The sequence below is a fragment of the Eumetopias jubatus genome, unplaced genomic scaffold (genome assembly GCF_037043125.1).
Source record: "Eumetopias jubatus isolate StellerSeaLion01/CBP00866 unplaced genomic scaffold, mEumJub1_p1.0 scaffold_12, whole genome shotgun sequence".
Taxonomy (NCBI): Eukaryota; Metazoa; Chordata; class Mammalia; order Carnivora; family Otariidae; genus Eumetopias; species Eumetopias jubatus.
In genome coordinates, this window is record NW_028274818.1 from 59,341,575 (window position 1) to 59,363,308 (window position 21,734).

The 21,734-nt window shown below is 46.9% G+C and overlaps 1 protein-coding gene across 6 annotated transcripts in view; it reads left to right on the top strand.

Annotated features, from left to right (window-relative positions):
* Nucleotides 1-20,809, top strand: part of ILDR2 (immunoglobulin like domain containing receptor 2) — a 61,224-nt gene extending 40,415 nt beyond the window's left edge. For all 6 annotated transcript variants that reach the window (XM_088017136.1, XM_088017139.1, XM_088017138.1 and 3 more), the window contains 4 exons: nucleotides 7,581-7,694; nucleotides 11,514-11,724; nucleotides 13,016-13,688; nucleotides 14,958-20,809. In XM_088017136.1, coding sequence (XP_087873262.1) covers nucleotides 7,581-7,694; nucleotides 11,514-11,724; nucleotides 13,016-13,688; nucleotides 14,958-14,993 — 1,034 coding nt within the window. In that variant the 3' untranslated portion in view covers nucleotides 14,994-20,809. The remainder of the gene's footprint in view (nucleotides 1-7,580; nucleotides 7,695-11,513; nucleotides 11,725-13,015; nucleotides 13,689-14,957) is intronic.
* The last annotated feature ends 925 nt before the right edge of the window (nucleotides 20,810-21,734 follow it).

The window sequence follows — 21,734 nt, forward strand, 5'->3', positions numbered from 1 at the left end:
GATACTACAAAGAGTGTGGTACTGGGAGGTCAAAGAAGAAAGAGCTGGAGCGGTTACAGACGGTTCAGGGAAGAGGTGGATTTGAGCTGGGCCTAGAGGAACAGAAAGGAATAGAACAGAGAAGGGGGTGCTCAGGAGGGACACATGGTGGGAGCCTGGAGCTGGAAGAACAGGGTGGGTGTTTGACAGTCTCTAACTTGGCGGACCGGAAGAAAGTGGAGGGCTTTGGTGGAGCCTCATCCAGATTAGGGTAGGCCTTGAAACCCGCCCAGGAGAGCCTGGGGCTTGGTGCCGTAAGTGAGCGGGAGCCACTGCAGGAAGGTGTTCCTGAGTTCTTGGAGAGGTGACACGCTGACAAGGCTAGTGGTAGTGGAAGAGAGTGGGATCAGAGATCCCGAGCTGAGATGTGACTGAAGCCATTCAGGGGCTATGAGAGCATCTGGGCCTTGACAGAGGCCATGGGAATTGAAATGAGGAGGCAAATCTGAGAGATTCTTCAAAATACGACTTTAGGGAATGAAGGAAAGGGAGGCTTCAGGATGAGCCCAAGTTGTCTAGTGCTGCACATCATAGACAGACTTAAGTCATTGGTAAGGAGAGCTTATTTGGATGGAGATTAGCCATGTTATCTTAGGGCATGATGAATTCGTGGTTATTGGCAAGGGCAGAGGGGTAGAGGGGTGGAGGGGCATTCAGACGTAGCTTTCCTGGAGGCATTTTAACAGGATTACAGAGTAGTAAAGGTTAGAGGTGTGTGAAGTATCTTTAGGAGGTGATTTTTAAATTCCTAGGTGTAGATGAGGCAGTAGTGTTGGTAAAACAGACATCTGTCCCCTGGAGGTATCTGGACTTCTTTCAGTGGGAGCAGGGAAGAGTATCTTGCCCACTGAATGAACTCTTAGTGCTTGACCGTGGAAGGAGTAGATATCCTCAGTGACTAATTGGTATTTGTGTTTTTTTCTCTCCCTGGAACTATTAGTAGAATTCTGACGTCTGAGCCTGGGAATGAGTCACAGACTGAGAAGTAAAAGTTAATGATCAAGGACGCACAGGGAATTAGAGAGATAAAGACAATACAGTTCATTTCCCCAAGGATGGTGCGGGCCAGGGGACATTAATGGAATTTGTCTCATATTTTATTTGCAGCTTCCCCTTTCTCCAGTCTTTTTATCCTTCCTTCCCACCAGAACCTTTCCCTCTTACTTTTTTTTTTTAAACGGATTCTCATAATGAAAAGATTCTTATTCATAGGATGACAAATACTTCCTCTCTCCTGATTTCAACCTTTTTCTAGTTCCTGCTTGTTGTAGTTCCATCATTTTGGCCCTATCCTGCCATACTAACCAACTGCAATTAGAAATGGTTTGGGGGCTCCTGGGTGGCTCAGTCGGTTGAGCATCCAACTCTTGATTTCGGCTCAGGTCACGATCTTAGGGTGGTGAGATCGAGCCCCATGTCGGGCTCCACACTCAGCTGGGGGGGGGGGAGCGGGTTAGTCTGCTTGAGATTCTCTCTTTCCCTCTGCTTTTGCCCCTCCTCCCTGCACACACACACTCTCTCTCAAAATAAATAAATCTTAAAAAAAAAAGAAGTGGCTCGAAAAATAGGAACATTTCTTATTTCACATAGCAAGAAATCCCAAGGAAAGATGGCTCCAGGGTTGGTTAATTGATCAGTTCAGGTGGCACCACTGAAGGACCTAGTCCTTTCCATCTCTTGTTCTGTCCTTCTGGGCTGGCTCCCCTCATGATCCTATGATGACCGCCATAGTTCCCGGTACTAAATGCGTTCAGAGATAGAAAAACATATGCTTCTTTCTTGTGCTGCTTTTCTCAAGAGTGAGGAAACCTCTTCCAGAAGCCCCTCTCCTTCTAACAGACTTCTCCTTGCAGTTTTATCGGCAAGAATTGTGTCTTGTGCCCATTTCTATACCAGATTGGCTTGAACTAATACAAGGCTCATCTCTTAGGCCAGAACACTATCCATCTTGGAAATGAACAAAATCAGGTTTCTCTTAACAAGGAAAAAGGGAAGGATGCACAGCTGATGTCGGACACAGCTAGTCTGGCCCAGGGTGTCATTATCTGGTTCATTGAGTCAGGGCGGAATTCTTCATGATCCCCCCAGTGGACACATTTCTGTACTCATGGTCCCATGGCTAGACTTACTGATGGCATTTGGCTATTTGTCCTTTAAGAAAAAGGTGGCTTAAGCCAATGTTTCATGTAGCTTATTTTTGAAAGCATGTTAGAGATGTAAAGAAACACTGATTTAAAAGATGTAAATTTAGCCTATTTTATAGTTATATGCTACTTTAATTTTAGGGATTTTAGGGTAATCATCTAGCAACAGTGATTTTTTTTCAGATTACATTTGTACACCATACCCTTTTGAGCCCTCTGGGTAGTTGAAAAGGCAAGGTTACCAAATGGGAGCGATGAGAGGCAACCTGATTCCTTCCCCTGTTCTTCATTTGAGATCTCTGTTCCAATAGAAGAAGACTGTCACCTCCTGTCCTGCTCTGGTTACAGCCTCTTCATCTTTGTCAAGGTTCTCTTTTTACTGAGTATCCACACTCCATCCGGTCGGAAGATTGGCTCTCATCACCAGCCTTTCCTTCTCTAGTGACTCCTTCCTAGCAGCATTCAAACCATGCTTAATATAACAATTTGCAAAACCCCCATAGTCCTCTGATGTTACTTCCCTGTCCCTTTTCTCCTCTTCACAGCCAAACTCCTTCAGTGTTTTGAATATCTTCATGTCTCCGTTTCCTCTGCCCTTCACCAACTTCCCAACTAACTTCCATCTTGCTATCACTTCCAAAAAGCAGTGCTTGTGAAGACTGCCCTATTGCTAAGTCTAATGGATACTTCTCAGTTCTTACATCCCTTGACTTCTCGAAAGCATTTACCACCTGTGTCCCCACTCATCTTTCTTTGCCTTCCGCAGCACTTTACTTGGTCATTTTCCTACCTATTCTGCTATTTGCTGGCTATCCTTCCTCTGCACACACCCCGGATGTTGGTGTTCCTGTTTTGTCCAAGGTCCTCTCCCTGGGGAATCTAACCTACTCCCATGGCTCAGTCATCTTCTTCATGCTCATGAGTCCCAGTCATGATCTCCAACCCCTCCTCTGCTCCTCGGTCCCATATATCAAGCTGCCTTCTGGACGTTTCACAGCCATTTCAAACTTAAACTCTAGGAAATTGAATTAATCTGCTGTTTTTGGACTTCAGACGAACCCCTGCATTCCTTATCGCCGTGGATGGCACTGTTGTCCACCTAGCAGCCCACACCAGAAGCAGGGACCTCACCCTGATCTCTTCCTCACTTCCCTCATCTGGTTCGTCACCAAGTCCTTCAGATTCGACCTCAAAATAACCTTGAGTTGGTTTACTTTCCTCCGTCTCTATAATACTATCCTAGTCCTTGCTCCGGTCATCTTCCTCCTTGATTAATGCAACTCTCTCCTACCTCGGCTTCCCACTGCTTCTCTTGCCTTGCTCGAATCCATTTTCACATCTACCTGGCCCCCACTCATCCTTCCTACAAAAGAATTGAGTAGGCAAGTAGGGTTTTGAAATGTCATTTTCGAAACTAATAAGGATGTGTGTCTATATATATGCCTACTGTATGTATACAGAGAATATGCAAATTTTAAGCATCACTTCTCCCACAGTGGAGCTGCGATCACCCTGGGGGTGGAATCTGGCAGCTGTTCCATCATCCATAAACAGCCTCACTTAGCTCATTAAGATAGGACAGGAAAAACAAGGCGATAGCCATGGGTATGTGCCTTAGAGACTTCTTTTGCGAGTTGTGTAAGTTAGATTTGGCTGGAAAGGAGAAAGTAGCTGAAAAATAGTCAATTTTCAGCTAACTGGGTCAAAAGTATCCACTCAACTACTTTAACAATAAGAATTTTTGAAGTGATAGTTTGGTATCAAAATGGATATCCCAGTATTCCATCTCCACTAAAACCAAAGTTGCCAAGGCTAATAAGTTAGAGGAGCTGAAGTATGAAGAGCCACACCAACCGAAGGACCTGGACCGGACAGAACTTGAAAAAGATAAACCATCCATCCACCCTAAACTGTAATATCCCTGGGGGAAAGAGGTCATTTTCCAAAAAGTGCTGGACGTCGGGCCAGTAGTCTAGGACATGTCTTATTAAAATTATCACCCTGCATCGGAGTTCTCTGATCTTCAGCAAATTACAGATTAAACAAACAAACAAACAAACCCAACACTCTTTGCTGGGAGAATTGCCTAGCTTTTAAGCTACTGAAACCAAATGATGATACCTCTAAAGTCTAAATGTCAATACTTTGCCTCTGTCCTTCGTGGCAGATTGGAGGGATTTAGGTTTCTGAAGACATTAGCTGGTGTGACTGAGAAGTCAAGGCTGAAAGTATCAATTCTCGTGGAGTCTCTGTATAATGCCAGTACTGAGAGCCTCACTTGAGGCTGCCAGTAGTTACTGTAACTTCTCAGGGACATGATAACCTGTGCATACATAATCAAGTTGGTCTCCTAATGAGGGTGATAATTTGTTATAATGGCACAGAAAACAATCTAAGCTCTAGTCCAAGTTGCAGTTCACCGAGGGGTTTCCACCTGGTGCTGAGAATGGCCGCCACCTCCCGCCACAAGGGGAGAGCTGGTACCTTGTTCCATAACAGCAACCCCCCACCTCCACCCCATCTCAGTATGACTGAAGGTTTACCGTAATAGTGCTTCACATATTAAAAACACCTAGATAGAACCACAGCTCAGGTAGAGTAGGCCCCTTCTCTAATGCCTATCAAATGCTAGTCTTCTCCTTTAAAAAATAACCATCAGCAATAACAACAAAACTTGCCTAAGCCTTGCTGCTCCCTCAAGCTACCATTCAAGTCCTCCCCTTCCTGGTCAAAACCCACCAATAAACCAACCACATGGCTGCTTCTTACTTACTTCGTAATCCCTTGTAATGTAGTTTCTATTCCTGATTTCATTCGTTCGTTCATTCATTCATTCGTTCGTTCGTTCTTTCACTCATTCATCCATTTGTCCAAACACAAATGTTTTGAGTGTCTACAGTGTGCCAGGCTCTGTGCTAAGTGCTGGGGATGCAGAGATAAACAGAGAGAACTGGTCCTTATCCTCAGGAAGTTGACAGTCTAGGGAGGGAAACTCTACTGAAAATACTATTTCTAAAGAAATCATGAACTTCACCACCATCCCCAGACTGGCCCCGTTCAGTTCAAACAGACATATATTAAGTGCCTACTAAGCAGTGTCCTGGGCTTTACCGGGATCTAGAATAAAGAATTCTTTTCCTTCAAGCATCTTTGGGAAGATTAGACATTTATACAGATAATTTGGAACAAACTAGAATATATTGAGGGTCATAACAAAAGTTCAGAGTAAATGATTTATAAGAGAGAAATGAGATGGAGAGAGAGAAAGAAGAAATAGAACTTTCTAGCTATGAGAATCAGAGAAAGCTTTTTGGATGTGGTGCCATTTGAGCTGCCCCTAATACTTACAAAGAACTCAAAGTTCTCTAATGATTTGGTCTTTGTTGTCTTCTTCTTCTTCTTTTTTAAATTTGTTTCTATGTATTTGTCTTCTCTTCTTCATGAAGAGAAAGGTTAGGAAGTATTAGTTGCACTTTACGGACATGAAAACTGGGTTCTTGCTACGTCATCATTTGAGGTCCCTCAATAAACCAGTGGCATGCCTACAAACCCCTGGTTCCCTACTTCCTAGCCCTGTGTTTCATCCATCAGACATAACTGCCTCAGAACAGACATAGCAGTTCCGTGGGATAATTGCATTTTAATTGAACTGTCTGTACAACTCTGTAAACGCCTCTGCAGAAATGGAAGAGTGTGTAGCTTGATAAATAAAATCATTCCTACTAATAATTGCTTCGGCATAAGGATTATGGATCTAACCTCCAGGAGAAGGTGCCACTTAAAAGCGTGTGCTGAGATTCATTAATTTTTTTAAAGTAATTCCACAATTTGAGGTGAATATGAACAGCCCAGAATGTTCTCATATAGAAAATCAGTGCACCTGAAAACGGGTGTGGGGGCGTTCTTTCAGTCTTCAGTGCCAGGGCTGTGATCGGAGTGCTGTGCAGTACTGTATTTTAATCTTCCATGTGCATCGTTTGTGTGCGGGACTTTGTCCGCAGCCAGGGTGACATGACCAGAGAGCAGAAAGCCGAGTCTCCTTGGGAGGCGCATGCGGCCATGTGGTTTCTTTATGGTATTTGCCCTACTTTGGGAACCAAGAATGTTGGGAGTTGGGTTGCTTGCTTCCATCCCATTGTTATAGTCCTGACTGGCCAGAAGATAGGACTGATAGGACTGTGCCTCAGATCATACCACCCATGGCCCAACTACGAGCATTTCCTACTCGGGGCTTTCTTGTCTTCCTCTCCTGTCTCTCCTTACCACCTCTACTTCTGGGCTCCAGAGAGGTTTCAGTCAGATTACGTAGTTCGAGCCCCAGTGCCGCCAGTTATTCTTGAGTAAGTTATGAAACCTCTCTGAACCAAAATTTTCTCAACCATAAATTGAGGCTAATAGTAACTTCATTAGGGGTGGTGAGGAACGGATGTCCATGTAAAGCATTTAGCACAGTACCTAGCACATTTGCAGGGCGCGTTGGGGGCTGTCTCTTACCATTTGTTCTGTCCCCATTCCACTGGGTCCTTCTCTCTCTCTTGTTTCTCGTATTTGTGAAGATTACACTTGCTTGTGTCTGATCACCCTTGGTTGGGGCTGGTATTGGCCTTGACTGACACTAAGCGATGTGGGCCTTAAACAGCCTTTGTTCCTGACAGTATGAGTGATGGGAATGTAGGAGATGGTCTTATCTCTCATGCTTTAGTTTTGTTTTTTATTAAGCCCCCAAAATAACACCTGCCGGTAACCACATAGCAGCAGGTTGAATTAATCATGTCTAGGATATGGTATTCCCTCTCCTGAAAGGGAAATGTCAAAGAAATAAAATGGAACCATAATTAGCAATCCATGTATTTTGCACCTTATTTTGCACTAATGCATCTCATAGTCTGTCATACTGGCTCCCATGCACCACCCTGTTATGGAATTTTTGCATCATCTCCCGTGAAACTAGAGGCTCTTGGGCCACCTTCATCAAGGTCGCTGATGTTTGGGTGTCTGTTTTATTTACATGTTCTCCCACCAAGTGAAGATGTGATCCTGAGATGGTATAGAGTCATCTGTGTCCTCAGTCTAAAAAATTGTCTTTTTAGTGTGAGTATGCTTCGCTGAGCTTGAAGTAGAGCTACAGGAGGTCAGAAAGTAGGAAGCAGAAGTTAACAAATGACCCAAAATGTACTGTAATAGGACTCTGTTGTTTACCTGCTGTTCCTCCATTCCAGGGGCACCATCTGATAAAAGGGATCACAGGTATGGTTCCATAAGTATAAATACAGATGATTATTTCTGGCGATTTCAAAAAGAGTTGTTACAAGCAAGAACTATGTGTTTTACTTGGTAAAATAAAGGGAGGCCTCCTCCTGCTTTTTTCAGCTCCCCTTCCTGTCCTTTTCTCAACAGTTCGCAAAGGTTACCGGATTCAAGCCGACAAAGAGAGAGACTCCATGAAGGTCCTGTACTACGTTGAGAAGGAGCTGGCTCAGTTTGATCCAGCCAGAAGGATGAGAGGCAGATGTGAGCGTCTGTTAGTTCTATGTGATCTGTGCATCATGCAGGAGTTCGTGGCTAAAGGGGATTTGGGGGTTACCAAACTTGGGCAGCCCTGAGCTCTCAGGGCTTAGAACTAGCAGGGGTGCTGGTGATGTCCTGAAGAAAGTAGCTCCAAGTACACAGAAGGGAGAAAAAGGGCTCCCGGTGTGTACCACCTTGGCTTAATGCTGTTTCTCACCACCGGGCAGTCAGCATTGCTGGGCCTAGGCAGTCCTGGGCTTAGAAATGTTTTATTCAAAGAGTCCTTCCCTACTACTCTCTTTAAAATACATTCAAAATAATGACTAAAGATGTGAGTTTTTTTTCCAAAGTGAAAACCCCTACCATTGGACAACAGTCCGGCTGCCGACTTGCTACATGGAGGCCTCAGTAAAGTAAAAGGACAAGTCTGCCCAAGGAATCTACAAAAAAGAGGCCTATGTTCCCTCTGAGACGCCCAACAGCAGAGATTGAGGGGCCAGCAAAGAGGCTGCCCCTCTTGTCAAAAGAACTTTTAGATTACTGGGTTTGTAGGTGGCAGGGCCCCAGCCTTCACTCACAGCCCTTGGACACCCTGCAGCTGACACAGCTCATTACTTGGGGCGGATCCCGAATGACCATCTACGATGAGAGACAGCGCGGGGCAGGTCTGACGTGGACGGGCTAATGATTGGAGGGTACGGCAGGCCCAGTAGTGAGGTCACAACATCTCTCTCTCTCTCTGAACCCTCCTCGCCGTGGAAGCTGAGGAGAGGCTTGATGGAGTTGTTGGGGAAACAGTCCCAGACTAGAGGTGCTTTATTCAGATTAAGGACAACATATTCCTCCCAGTTTGCAGTGCTAAATTCATCCTGTCTGAGCTGCATCCATTGCTGCATCCTCCCACCGCACCGGCTATAAAAAGACCATCTCCAGATTGGAATGTCAGGAATGCAGATGTCACTGCACTTGACAAGTTAGTTGTAATGTGTTGTCATGGAGTCCTGTAAGGGGACAGAGATAGCGATCCAGCAGAAGGAGCCTAGGGAGGAAATCTGTGAATCTCTCAGCTCAGAGAAAGAGTTAAAAACTGAGGTTAAAACTGAAGGATGGATCCTGATTTAGGTGATGTCTCCTGTCTACCTGGATTAAAATGGTCTCCAGAGACTGGCTGGTCAGAAGGTAATGGCATCTGAACACCCAAGGGGACCTTAGCGATGGCCGAGGTCGATCTTCACAGTGTACAGGTGAGGAAATAGAAACCCAGAGGGCTGGAGTGACCAGACTGGGACTAGAACCCAGCTCTTCTGATTCCCAGTCCTGTGCTCTTTACACAAGACATTTTTGAGCAAACTGGATGGCTCCATGGCTGTAGCAGCTGTTTCTGTTGAGAGATCACAGCCTTCTACCTCTGAGGACTTTAGTATGTTGGAACAGAAGAGATTGAGGTGGTTGACTTCACCTCTCCCATTTTACAGAGGAGGAAAGGAAGCAGAGAAGGAAAGTACCTAGTGTTGGCCCCTCAGGTTGGAGGTGCCGGAGCCAGAACTGGAACCAAGATCTCCTGGAACCTGCAGGTTGATGTTACAATAATTGCATAGAGATTAAGTGGGAATACAGTTCACCTGACTTTGCGAGGCTCTCTTTCTGAAGAGCAGAGTAAACCCTGGGGTGGATCGTGGCCATGGGATAGTCTAGAAGATCTCATTGTAAAACGTATCTCATGGTTTCAGGTTGTGACGAGATTCTGTAAGAACTGGGAATTTCAGGTTCAAGAATTCGCGAGATTTGCGAGTAAGATCCTCACTTTCCTTGCCCCTTGTAGGTAGGGGGTTGCTCTTGGAATATTTTTAGTCCAGAAGCCCAGTGCAGTGATCTTGCAGACTACAGCTCCCAGGGCAAATACGTTCCACCTGCCGTTTTTGGAAATGTTTGTATTGGAACAGAGCCAGCCCAGTTCACTTATACGTTGTCAATGGCAGAGTTGAATAATTGTAACAGTATGGCTTGCAAAGCCTAAAATATTTACTGTCTGGCCCTGCACAGAAAAAGTTTGCCTAGTCCCAGAGTTACATTATTAGGTGTCTGTGAAGCAGGGATGTTGATGTTTATGTTCAACATGGCAGAAATGTTAGAGCAGCATACAACCTAGACAGTTCGTCACTATGAATCACGAAACTGAGATAGCCCTCACTATGTGGAGAAATGGGAAAGATCCATTATTCCCTGAAGTTTAAGGAAAGTTCTGAGCCAACAATGGGATTTTCCAATAGTTTCACTTGCTGCCTTTTAAAGTTCCCTTTTGTACTGTTCCCAGGGGATTAGAATTCACTGGGATCATGAGAAAAGGAAGGTTCTGGATTTTATTAATCAGTAGTATCTGAGTTATTTTCCTTTCAGATGGACACTTACTACTAGTCCATTCTCGTTAGGAGGAGGAAAAGGCTTAAAAATTAGATTATAATTCAAAACCAACTGACTGCATGTCCAAGATGAATGGCATTCCCAGGAAGCCCAGACCTGGTAAAATAGGACAAGGAGGCTGTGTTTATGCAACAGGGGGAGGGAGCGGAGGCCCTTCCTTTCCTTGGTGGGTGGGAGTGCTCCTCCAAGAACTCTTGGGGATAAGGAAGAGAAGTAGAGGGGGGGAACCTGAGACACGGATTTGTGGTGTCCACATCCTATCTTGGCTTACCTTTTACTCAACAGCCAAACCTTACACCTTGTAAATGTTGATTTTGATAATATTTTTAAGTTCTAACCAAAGGATTTTAGAAAACAAATGGATCCAGTTACATTGCAAATAGAATCACTAGATGTGTTTTTTAAGTAAAATGATATTCAATCCATTTCAAAGTTCTGTAAACAAATGGTTGGGTTTCTTTCTTTCTTTCTCTCTCTTTCCTTCCTTCCTTCCTTCCTTCCTTTCTCTTTCTTTTTCTTTCTTGACTGATTCTTGTTCACAAGTGCTTTTGCAAAATGCTACTTAAGCCACTTTAGGAAATAAGAAAACTGTGCCCATCCCCCCCTTCTTTGTAGGAAGAGTACAAGTGGAGGCCAACAGGCCGTAAGTGCAGCCCGCCCCTCTTTTCTTACCACACCTGTACACAGCTGTCCTAGCCACCCATGGCCACATACTCTGGAATATTCTTTAGGGAGGCAAAGAAGTATTTGTAGGCCCTGGAAATGGACTTGGTACGAATTGGGAAGGATAGTCCACGTTCCTGGATGAGCATCCAGAAGGGGGATGATTGGATACTAGGTGTGCAGTCCCCTTGCCCCTGTGGACTGTGCTCTGTGGTGAAGGGCACAGCTGAAGGAGGCTGAAGTGGGGTTCCTCTAAGGCATGGGGCTGTACTGGTTCTGAAGGCCCATCTTGGGATGCGGTCAACAGTAAGGGAGATTTTTTGTGAACTGGCTTCTCTCTCTTTTTGCCCCTTTTGGCTCAACCTGCCTGGGATCATCATGGCTTTCAAAGAATTATACAAGAAGAAGAAAAACATTGGAACAAGGATGATGATGCCCTAGGAGGAAACCAGCTGCAAAGAGCCCAAGTTCTGGGAAACATGCCTTAGGTGGAACAATAACAATTGTTTTTCTGTTCTAAGAACAGAGCATGTAGGAAGCCTCCCTCTCTCTAAGCCAGTGGGCTTCTGGATGGAGCCAGTTCCTGCTGCGCTAAGAACACAAACCCCGTTAGTTCAGGTCTACAACCAAACTGGAACAGGCTTGAAGCCTTGGGTAGGGAGCCTTGGTCTCGGCCCTTAACAGACTTCCCACCCTAGTATGTAGAAAGCTCTGTCATGCCTGGTTTTGTCCCTGCAGATAACAACACCATCTCTGAACTCAGCTCCCTGCACGAGGAGGACAGCAACTTTCGCCAGGCCTACCACCAGATGAGAAGCAAGCAGTTCCCTGTGTCCGGGGACTTGGAGAGCAATCCTGACTACTGGTCAGGTGTCATGGGGGGCAGCAGTGGGGCAAGCCGGGGGCCCTCAGCCATGGAGTATAACAAAGAGGACCGGGAGAGCTTCAGGTAGGGGTGACGATGGCTGCGCCGGGGCTGCAGTTCTGGTGCTGGGGGTGAAGGGGCTGGGACTGGAAGGCAGGGTGGCTCTGAGGCTGTTTTCTGATAGCATCTCTGTCTCCCATTCTAGGTTGTCCTGCCACACCTCTCTTTGGGCTGTTGAGCATCCCCTTCTCATATTTATTAAGCAAGGGAACCCTTGTGACACCGTGTGTAGTAACAGTCATTCAAGTCCCTTTGAAATGGGTCCTCTATTCTCCTTAATGAACCTTACTAACATTTCCTTGCCCTTCTCATAATATTCTCTTCTATAACCTCTAAAAATTCCCCATCCATCATCTCCCTCATTTTTAAACAGATTTATTTATTTGAGAGAGAGAGAGAGAGAGCAAGTGGGGGGAAGGGGGAGAGGGAGAGAATCTTCAAGCAGACTCCCAGCATCAGCTCCATCTCACAACCCATGAGATCATGACCTGAGCCAAAACCAAGAGGCAGATGCTTTACCCATTGAGCCACCCAGGTGCCCTTCCATCATTTTTGATCATTGTTACGTGAAAGGTAAAATGCCAAACATGTTACACTGTTGTATTTGATTCTCATAACCCTAAAAGGTAGGTACTGTTCTTGTCCCCGTTTTAAGTTGGGGAAACTGAAATGTACAGATGTGACCCAGAGTCACTTGGCCAGTGGGGTGGGAGGCCAAGATGTGTACCCTGTTTTGTATGGCTTCTTCCCAACTGAATAGCATGGTCACCACTCACCTGTCCTTTATCTTAAAGGACAGTAGACATAGCCTTTCTCTTAGACTTACCAACTGCAGGTAACTCGCAGAGATTACTTGGCCGTGGGCTCTGAGGGAGGCAAAGGCTTCTCTGTATATCACCAAATATTACAGGGTTATCCTTGGACCACAACTGTTTGTATCGCAAGCCACACCACCCACGCTGGCTTCCAGGGTGTGAGAAGTGAGACATGTGCTTGTCACCCAGAAGGCACAGAATAATGATCACAAGGCCCCCACTGTGTGTTGCAGCACCATATAAATCACAAAGTATTTTTATCCACACAACTCCGTTTTGATCCTTAGCACGAACTCCGGAGGTAGCCACGGTCGCCCTCACTTTACTGTCTGAGGTTCCCAGGCGCCAGAGGTGCCCAGGACTGTTCAGCCGGCCCCTGCGTCCCGCTCAGGGTCCCTGCCGCCCGCCCCCCCTTCCCCCCGCCGGCCTGGCACACGGCGCCGACCTCGGTTGCGGGCCAGGGCCGGCTAACCGCCATCCCCTCTGCCCTCTGCCCGCAGCCAGCAGCGCTCCAAGTCGGAGATGCTGTCCCGGAAGAACTTCGCCGCGGGAGTGCCGGCCGTGTCCATGGACGAACTGGCGGCCTTCGCCGACTCGTACGGGGCGCGCTCCCGCCGGGCCGACGGCGACAGCCACGAGGCGCGGGGCGGGGGCCGCTTCGAGCGCTCGGAGGCGCGCGCCCTCGGGGGCTTCTACGCGGACGGCTCGCCGGAGGAGTACTACGGCCCGCGGAGCCGCAGCCGGGAGCCCCTGGGCGACGCAGGCCGCGCCTGGGCCCCCAGCACCCCGCGCCGGCGGCCCGACGACGCGCCCCTGCCGCGCCTGGTGAGCCGGACGCCGGGCACGGCCCCCAAGTACGAGCACGGGCCCCGCGCCGGCGGCCTGGAGCGCCAGACGCGGCCCGAGGGCGCCAGCCGCGGCGGCAGCCTGGAGACGCCGTCCCGCCTGAGCGCGCAGCTCGGCCGTCGCAGCGCCTCCTACTACGCCTGGTCGCCGCCCTCCACCTACAAGGCGGCCGCGCCGGAGGACGACGAGGACGACTCCGCCGACGACGACGCGCTGCCGCCCTACAGCGAGCGCGAGCTGACCCGGGGCCCGTCCTACCGCGGCCGCGACCTGCCCTACCACAGCAGCTCGGAGAAGAAGCGCAAGAAGGAGCCCGCCAAGAAAACGGTGAGGCCGCGCCGGGTGCCGCGCGTGGGGCGGGGGGGCCGGGGGGCCGGGGTGGGTGGGAGGGGGGGGGGCCTGTCCCGGGCGGCAGGGGCCCGGAGGCGGCTTTGGGAACGCGGAGGCTAGGCTGATTTTTGCCGGCCTCGCCCTGCGCGTGGAGTCAGTAAGCGTGAGGCCCTGGAGAGTTCCTAAAGCAGAAATAGCAGGGGCGTAGAGGCAGAGAAGCAGATCCGCAAGACCAGCTTTGAGAAGCACGTAGCATCAGGGATTCGAGGCATCATTCCCACCACGGACATTGAGGGGGACCTCTGAGGTCTGTGTGCAGAATGTTCTGTGCATGCCGATATGCGCATTCCTCCCCATCTCCCACCCCTGGCGGGGAGGGTTTATAATTGGCATAAAATTCCCAAAGCGTTCACATCCCAGAGAAGGTTAGTGGCTACTGCTATTTTTGAAGGACAGCTCACTTCTTGCCTCCTTTGACATTTTGTTGAATGCAAACTATAAATTGTGCTCTGTGTATGTGAGGGAAACCTTTTGGTCCCTGACCAGTTAATTGTCTCTTTTGTAATTGGCCTTATGGAGATTTTAATGCTTTCTCTGTGAATGCAGCCCAGTCCATCCCTCGGCCCCCAGATGTGAGGTCTGGACCTCAGAGAAACGCTGGGGGACAGTCACAGATGTCCACTCTCGGGTGCCAAAGTGCCTGTGCCCCCTGTGCTCTTTTTCTGGAGGCCACTCTGCGAGCCCAAGTGCTTATGCTCCCTCCTCAGTTACCCTGCCTCTTCCACCATCTTGTTTTTCATAATTCAAGGTAGACATTCTCTTTAGCATGTAGTACGGGGAGACAATATGAATGGAAAAAAGTTATTAACCCCTCCAGAACAATTAAATGTCTTTTGTCGTTCTTTAAAGAGAACAATGAGATGACCAATGAAGTACCATGAGCAGGGAGTGACCTTTCAGGTCATGTCGGGTTTATGGTGCACCCTCCACACTAGCTGTTGTGGAGCTATGAACGTTGTAGTTAGCCCTAGAGGGTTGGGAAGTCGTTCTGGGGCCATGGAACTAAGTTCTGTCAGATGTATGTTGGCTTCAGCACCAACTGAGGCTTGGGAACGATAACCACAAGCCTAATGAGATGCCCTGAGTCAGGGTGTGCCAGATGCTGAACAGGGTGTGGACTCTGCCCAGGGAACCATCTGCTGTGTTGTGTTGGGTTTCTTTAACCATTGTGTGGTGTAACGTTGTGCTCTTTCTGCTCTTTTCCAGAGTGACTTTCCAACCAGGATGTCCCTTGTGGTCTGATGTTTGTTTTGAAGACACCTCTCTGGGTGACTAGAAATCAGAAGCAGACTCCTGGGACAAGACACAAATCCAAGAGCCAGCAGGCCCGGCACCTTCTCTGGCCACCACCTTGGAAGATTTGCTGATCTTTGCTTTGGCAAGGGATGGGGGGGCAGCCTTTAAGGAAGGCTGATTCCAAACCTCAGCGTACATCTAACTAGTATGAGAAACTTACGAAGATGACTGCGTGTGAGAACATTCCCACACATGGAGTGTCTCACCCACTGAGTTCATCCTGCCTGGTATTCTTCTGTAGCTGAAACAGGAATCCTTTTCCAATTCTGGAAGGGAGTTAGCTCTGGACTGGTAATCTCTAGAAAATGCCTCCGCCTACAAGTATGTTCTTCTATACCTCCTGTGCTGTGCTTAGAGGCAGAAAAGCTTATTATTACTACTATTAAAAGAAGGCCTTGTACTGACAACGGAAGATAACTTTAGGCAAAATATACCTTTTATCCCTGTCTCCTCCCAGTCACTAGTCAATGACTATTGTTACACTAAAATCAGAAGGCCTTTGGTGAGCTCAGTGACAGTGACCTGCTGGACAATCACAGAAATGACTTCAACTTGCTGTTTTAAGTGACAGTTCTTGAGTGGCTGGAACAAGACAAAAGAGAGTATACCTTTGTGAAAAGCTGTGTAAGTGGTATTTCTTTTTCCATTCTGAGAACTTAAACTGCTTTTTCTCTTTCTGCTGTGCACAGCGAGATCTGAGTCTTGGACGTTAAGGGCTCTCCTCATTCTCCCTTATCCTGGACTTTCCGCAGGTTGGTGCCACCCACAGAGCCCCACTTCCCTCTGCACTCTGATTAAATTGTCATCAGGTGCCTTTTGAGAAATGCTTAAAATACACACATGAAAGAAAAGAGGAAGGAAAAAAAGGAGAAGGCGGTTATGCAAAGTAGAGAAGAATGAAAAAGAATTTAAGAGGAAAAGAATATGTGATCTCATTATACTTTGAGTGTGGGCCATTTCCCCCACAAACTGCACTCGGTCTTCTCTGGTTCTGTACCTCATTTACCGTGAGTTGTTTCTGCCATCCCGCTCTGTTATCCCAGGACGCCAAAGGTATGTGGCGCATGCCTCTCTTGGCCTCACCAGACTTGCTGCTCTCCACACTTTGGGAAATGAGGGATCTTGCTCTCTCAGGAAGGAGCACTTCCGATTCCCACCCTTGCTGAAATGATAGATGTTGCCTGAATCCCAAAGCTAGATAGCACCGGATTTTGTCATTTGTATAGATTGCAAAAAAAGTGGCCACAGTTTCTTCCCTTCTCATCAAGAGGTGCAGTCTCTTTCTCCACCCCTCAAATCTGGGAGTGACCATGTGATTTGATTTGGCCAGTGGCCCCAAACCAATGTAACACAGGCAGAGACTCGACAAATTCTTGTGCATGGGGCCTGTCTTCTCTTGCTGTTCTTGGGAACCTTGCAGTTGCCCCTAGGTGAACAAGCCTGGGCTATCCTGCTGCATGATGAGAAAAACAGGCCCAGTACCCCTTCCGTCCTGACAGCCTATCGAGTCTCAGCTGATTGCAAACACATGTGTGAGCAGCCAAGCCCGACAGGAGATTGCCTAGCTGAGCCCAGCCCAAATTGATTCCTACTCAAGGCATGAGAAGTTGGTGCACCCTTTAAATGTTCATTTCTCTTCAAGGACAAACTGACTGTTTCTCCTTGTCTGGATGTTCAGCCCTTAATCCCCAACTCCATCTAACCCTAGGTGTCTCACAATCTCCACTTTCTTTGGCAAACGTTTGCCAAAGCTTTTCACCCTGCACCGTTATGGTGGGACATATGGTTGGATCAAAAGTCACTGGAGGACAATGAACCTATGAAGGTTTCTTCTTCAACATCTTGTCGGTCTTCTTCAGAGCCACCTGACCGGAGCTGGGCCCTAGTCTCAGAGCACCATTCCACTGGTATCCATTTACTTCACGGTATTTCCAAAAACAGTCCTACATGTGCAATGAAAGAAAGAAGTGGCTGGTGAGGGTCAGAAGGATGAGTTGATATCATTGCTTGGAGGAGACTTGGCCTACCGAAGGACTTCTCAGTGGCTTTGGCCTGTCTGAGAGGAACGGGGGACAGTTCAGCCCAGTGCTGGCGCTTCCAAGGGCAGGAAGACACAAGCCATAACCCTGGTGCTGAGTTTTAGACTTGCTGGTGTCCCTGGCCTCTGAGAGCCTAGGTCTAATCTGTTTGGGCCCCAATTCAGATGGAAAGGATGATTAAACAACATCATTTCGTAGTCACCAGCTTTGGATTTCAATTTGCTCAGGCAATTCTGGAGAATATTGGGTAGCTGCAGAAGCTATTATCTCTTCACACTGAGCACTGTGTCAGGCTTCTCTCCACCAAAGAGCCCCATAGCACCAGCTGCAGAGACCAGATATATTGCTTTTGTTAGCCAAGGGCATGTAGGATTTTGGAGAAGGTTAGGAGAGTCGTGGGAAAGAATTACTAAAATTGGAAACCTGCAATTCCAAAGACAAACCAAACTATAGACAGACAATACAATAAAAAACACAAAGACAGCAGGCTCCTGAAATAACCTGGGGAAATGGGACCAGGTTGTCCCCTGTAGGGCTGCATAAATCACTGAAACTTCCAGAGAGAACGCTATTGTTTCTGGGTACGTGGATAGAGACAAGACTGGCTAGACAAATAAAGGCAAAGCTGGCCATCCTCGGCACCCTGGCTTTTCCCAGTGGGTCCTTTTGTTTCTTCCCTGAATGGTGTTTCCCACAGAGGAAGGGCTTATACATATTAGCTTCCTTCCTAGGTTTTATTGGGGTACAAAATAAGTCTTGTGTAAGACATGACCTCTGTCCACTGGGACCCTGCAATTGAATAGGGGAAATAAGACATGCCCAAGAAAGAAGTAGGAGATTTTATGCATATAATGTGAAATACTGCTATGGATAAATCACAACAAACCCAGAGAATTAAAGTTTTTAAATTTAAATGGGTATATTTTGATATTTAAATGTTGTGTGTGTTTGTCCATCCATTGTCTTTAAAGATTAGCTCAGTGTTCTGAAAAAGCCAGTATTAAAAAATCTGATTGGAAGAGATGAATTAGGTTGGGGAGGGGTACAAGGCAGAGGGCCCAGGGGGATGATGCAGGACGTGCTGTGTGCCTGTGAGTCACAGCTGAGTCAGGGATGTGTTGGAGAAGGGGGTGCAGGTGCAGGTGGCAAGAGGTATCTCCTAGAACAGCTTCGCTAGGCCATGCATAGGTTCGCTAGGAAGCTGGGGACATTTGCCCTGGACCTGATGGTATGCCTCAGCTTTCACCCAAGCATGCTCCCAGGGGAGCTCTGGATCTGCTTGTCCAGGGGCTCAGTTCTGCAGCTGCGAGTGTTGCTGGCTGCCCTCACTGACACAGAGAAAGTCTGGCAGAGATAAAGGGCCTCTCATCTCCCTTCCTGTGATCCTCACTCTGCACCTGGCACAGGACTGGGTGGGTGGGGGGCGGGCAGGAAGGGGCTGCCACTCTAGCCCGCAGCACTCCATGCTGAGGACACCTAGCCACGTCTGTAAGTATTTCTAAATACTCTGAAAGACATCACATAGGTAATCCGATTAGATTACCTGATTACCTTCAGAGGCTGAAGTTGCAGATACTGTTGTAATCCTTCCTCCCCTTTTCTTTATAAAGGGATATAAATGGAGAAATAAACCATCATTGCCATTAGTGAAGTTACAAATCTAATTAGGCCTTTAGATTCTGAAGCCTGTAAATCTTATCTGCGGGACCGGTGTTTCCCCAAATTGCCTAACCAGACAAATTATGTGATTGCTGTTAAAAATGTATTGTTGGGCCCCACCTTGGAGATTGATTAGGTGGGTCTGGAGTGAGTATGGGTTCTTTTAACGTATGTCTCAGAAGAGCGCTGTGATCAGATGCATTTGGCAAATGGCGCACTAGATCATACCTGTGGTGTACCCCCAAGCAGTTGGTCCTGAGGCTTCTTCCTTGGGCTTCGAGGATGTCTTCAGACACCCTCTTACTCCCTTGGGGCTGGCAGCCTGGCTGCGACAGAGGTGACTGGCTCGCCAGGGTCCAGAGGTAGGGGAACTGTGTGAGGCAGAGAGGAAGGAAAACTCAGAACACTCCCCGAGAGCCGGTTCTAGATGTTTCTAATCCTAGAATAATGATCTATTGTGACAATCTCAGATCTGACGGTAGGAATCACAAGTAATTTTCTCATTCACTTGATGTCATTCTGAGCAAAACTTAGATCATGAACAGAAAGAAAAAAGGCAGTTGGGGAAATGGCAAATCGTTCTTCGAAGCATTCAGATTATCAGCCTGGCTGGTCAACTCCCACTTCCACTTTAAGACCCAAAGTGGGGTGGGCAAGAATAATAAGAACTACATTATATACCCTTCCAACATCGGATTTAGATGCTGCCAGAATCTTGCTAGAGTTTAAAATTGATCTATAGGATCTAGAGATCCAAATTCACCAACATAGGGCCCCAGGTACTTAAAGTCCTAGAAGGAAAAAAGTGCCTAGTTTTTTTTGTTTTGTTTTGTTTTGGTTTTGTTTTGTTTTGTTTTGTTTTCTGCTAGGATCCTACCTCCTAGATACCTGGGAAGCTGATCCATGGAGCTTTAAGTAAGGGGCTTTTACTATCAGAATAGAACAGAGATACTGTTGAGCTGCTTAAAGCAGCATCCTGAGTTTTGGCACTGCCTGAGGGTGATACGTTTAATACTGAGAGTATTTTGTTATTTTTATGGTGTATTACTGTTTACAGAGCACTTTCACACGCATTATATCCTTTGATCCTCACAACACCCTCCTGCGACAGAGGCAAGGTGGATGTTGTGGCCTCCTCATCAAACAGAAGGTCAAGCTGAGGTTGAGAGAAGCTAAGTGATTTGCCTATAGTCCAAAGGTTTTTAAAATCATAGAGCCAGGCCCTCTGTCTGCCCAGGGTCCTTCCCAGACAATTCCTGCAGCACCCACAGGACTGGTATCTGGCTGATTTGCACCTGCTGCAAGAGTCCTGGGCCCCGTGCTCACCCACATGCCGCCGGTGGGACGAGGCTGTGGAGCTGGGCAGTCGGGGCTGCTTCGTGCTGCCCAGCACCACTCCTGAAATGTGGCTCTGCATGGGCGCCAGCCTCCCTCAAGGATGGTTTCTCTTTCGCTAGCTGTGCTGTGAGGGGAAAAGGCTTGGACAAAAATACGCTTCAGATTCCTCCTTGAAGAGGAATTTCTGAGCCAAACTACGAATTCATCTAGACTCGGAACTCCAGGGTTCAGGGACAACCTGCTTAGAAGTGAACTATCTGGCACCTTCACCGCATTTGGGGATTTTAGGTAGAACTAAGAAGGACGAGATGTAGAAGGAAGCGGTGCAGCTGTGTAGTTAGAAGTTTCGTGAGAGTTTCTTACTGGCGCTGGACACAAGCCCATGTGGCCTGACCCATCTCTTCTGGGAAAGCGAAAAGAGATACAAATACCTTCACTCTTACTTTGGCTTTAAGGAAAAGCCACTTTATTAACCAAGGTATTAGACACTATCCAATGAGAATTTTCCCCTTGGGAATATACAAGAGGGGAATAGAAAGTACAAGAAGACAAAGGGGTCAGAAATCTGTGTCATGAGAGTCACCTGCCCAGTTATTTTGTGCCTTGTCTGTGGCATCAAAACTAAAATGTTGTATCACTCTTGCCCATGATTTTTTTTTTCAGTGTCAAACATACGAAGTGAATTTGCTTGTAATGATTTAATCTAAATAAAGTATTTCACCTACATTTGTTATCAGGAACTCATAATTAACACAACTATGTTTAATCATGATCTGACATTAAGTGACCTCAGCAGGAAAAAGAAAAATCACACACAGACTGCCTCTGATTGTTTTAAGTACCGTGACAGAGGGTTAAATACCGGGGGCATGGTAGGGAAGGCAAGCGCTAACAGAGCGTAAGTAGGTTTTCACAGACTTTCATGAGCTATGGCCTGGATAGATTCCGTTGCCACACTCACTGCTTTCCACAGACTAACATTCAGGAGAATATGAGGAGTACGAAAGATGGCGGACAATGTGATGGTACCTAGTTTATTTTCAAGAAGGGCACAGGTATTTGCTTGCTAGAAATGGCACTTGGGGAAGGGAGGAAGGAAGCTATTTGTGGAAGGATATTTTAAGTTCTGAAGAGATCTGAAGAATTCCACAGCATCATAATTCAGAGAAGGCCACTTAAAACCTTTGTTAGCAAAAGAAGGGATAAGTACCTCAGGGACTCGGGATTAATCCTTTCTTATTGGCCAGGCCCTATCAAGGGAGTCTTAGATTTTAGAGTCCTGGTTGAGGGCTCAATTCTCTTAGTAGTTAACTTAAAGATGCTCATATGTAGATTTAACTTAAAGATAGACTCCAAAACAGTTTAACTCTGATTGCCTCCTCTGGACTTTCTGCTATTTTGTCCATTGTTTTAATTTTATCTTGCTCTTTCAGCTTTGTAAAATATTGTGTTTAGAAAAATAAAATATCAATATATAAAGTGCTTGGCATCACCTACACGTTTTTTCTACACTTCTCTTTCTGCATTTCAGGTCTTCTTTTGAAATCTTTTCCCTTCTTTCTGAAGGAAGTTTTCTCTAGTGGTGGGTCTTTTGGTAGGCTACTCTATCCATTTTTGTTTATCTAAAACAAAGTCTTTACACCATTCTTGT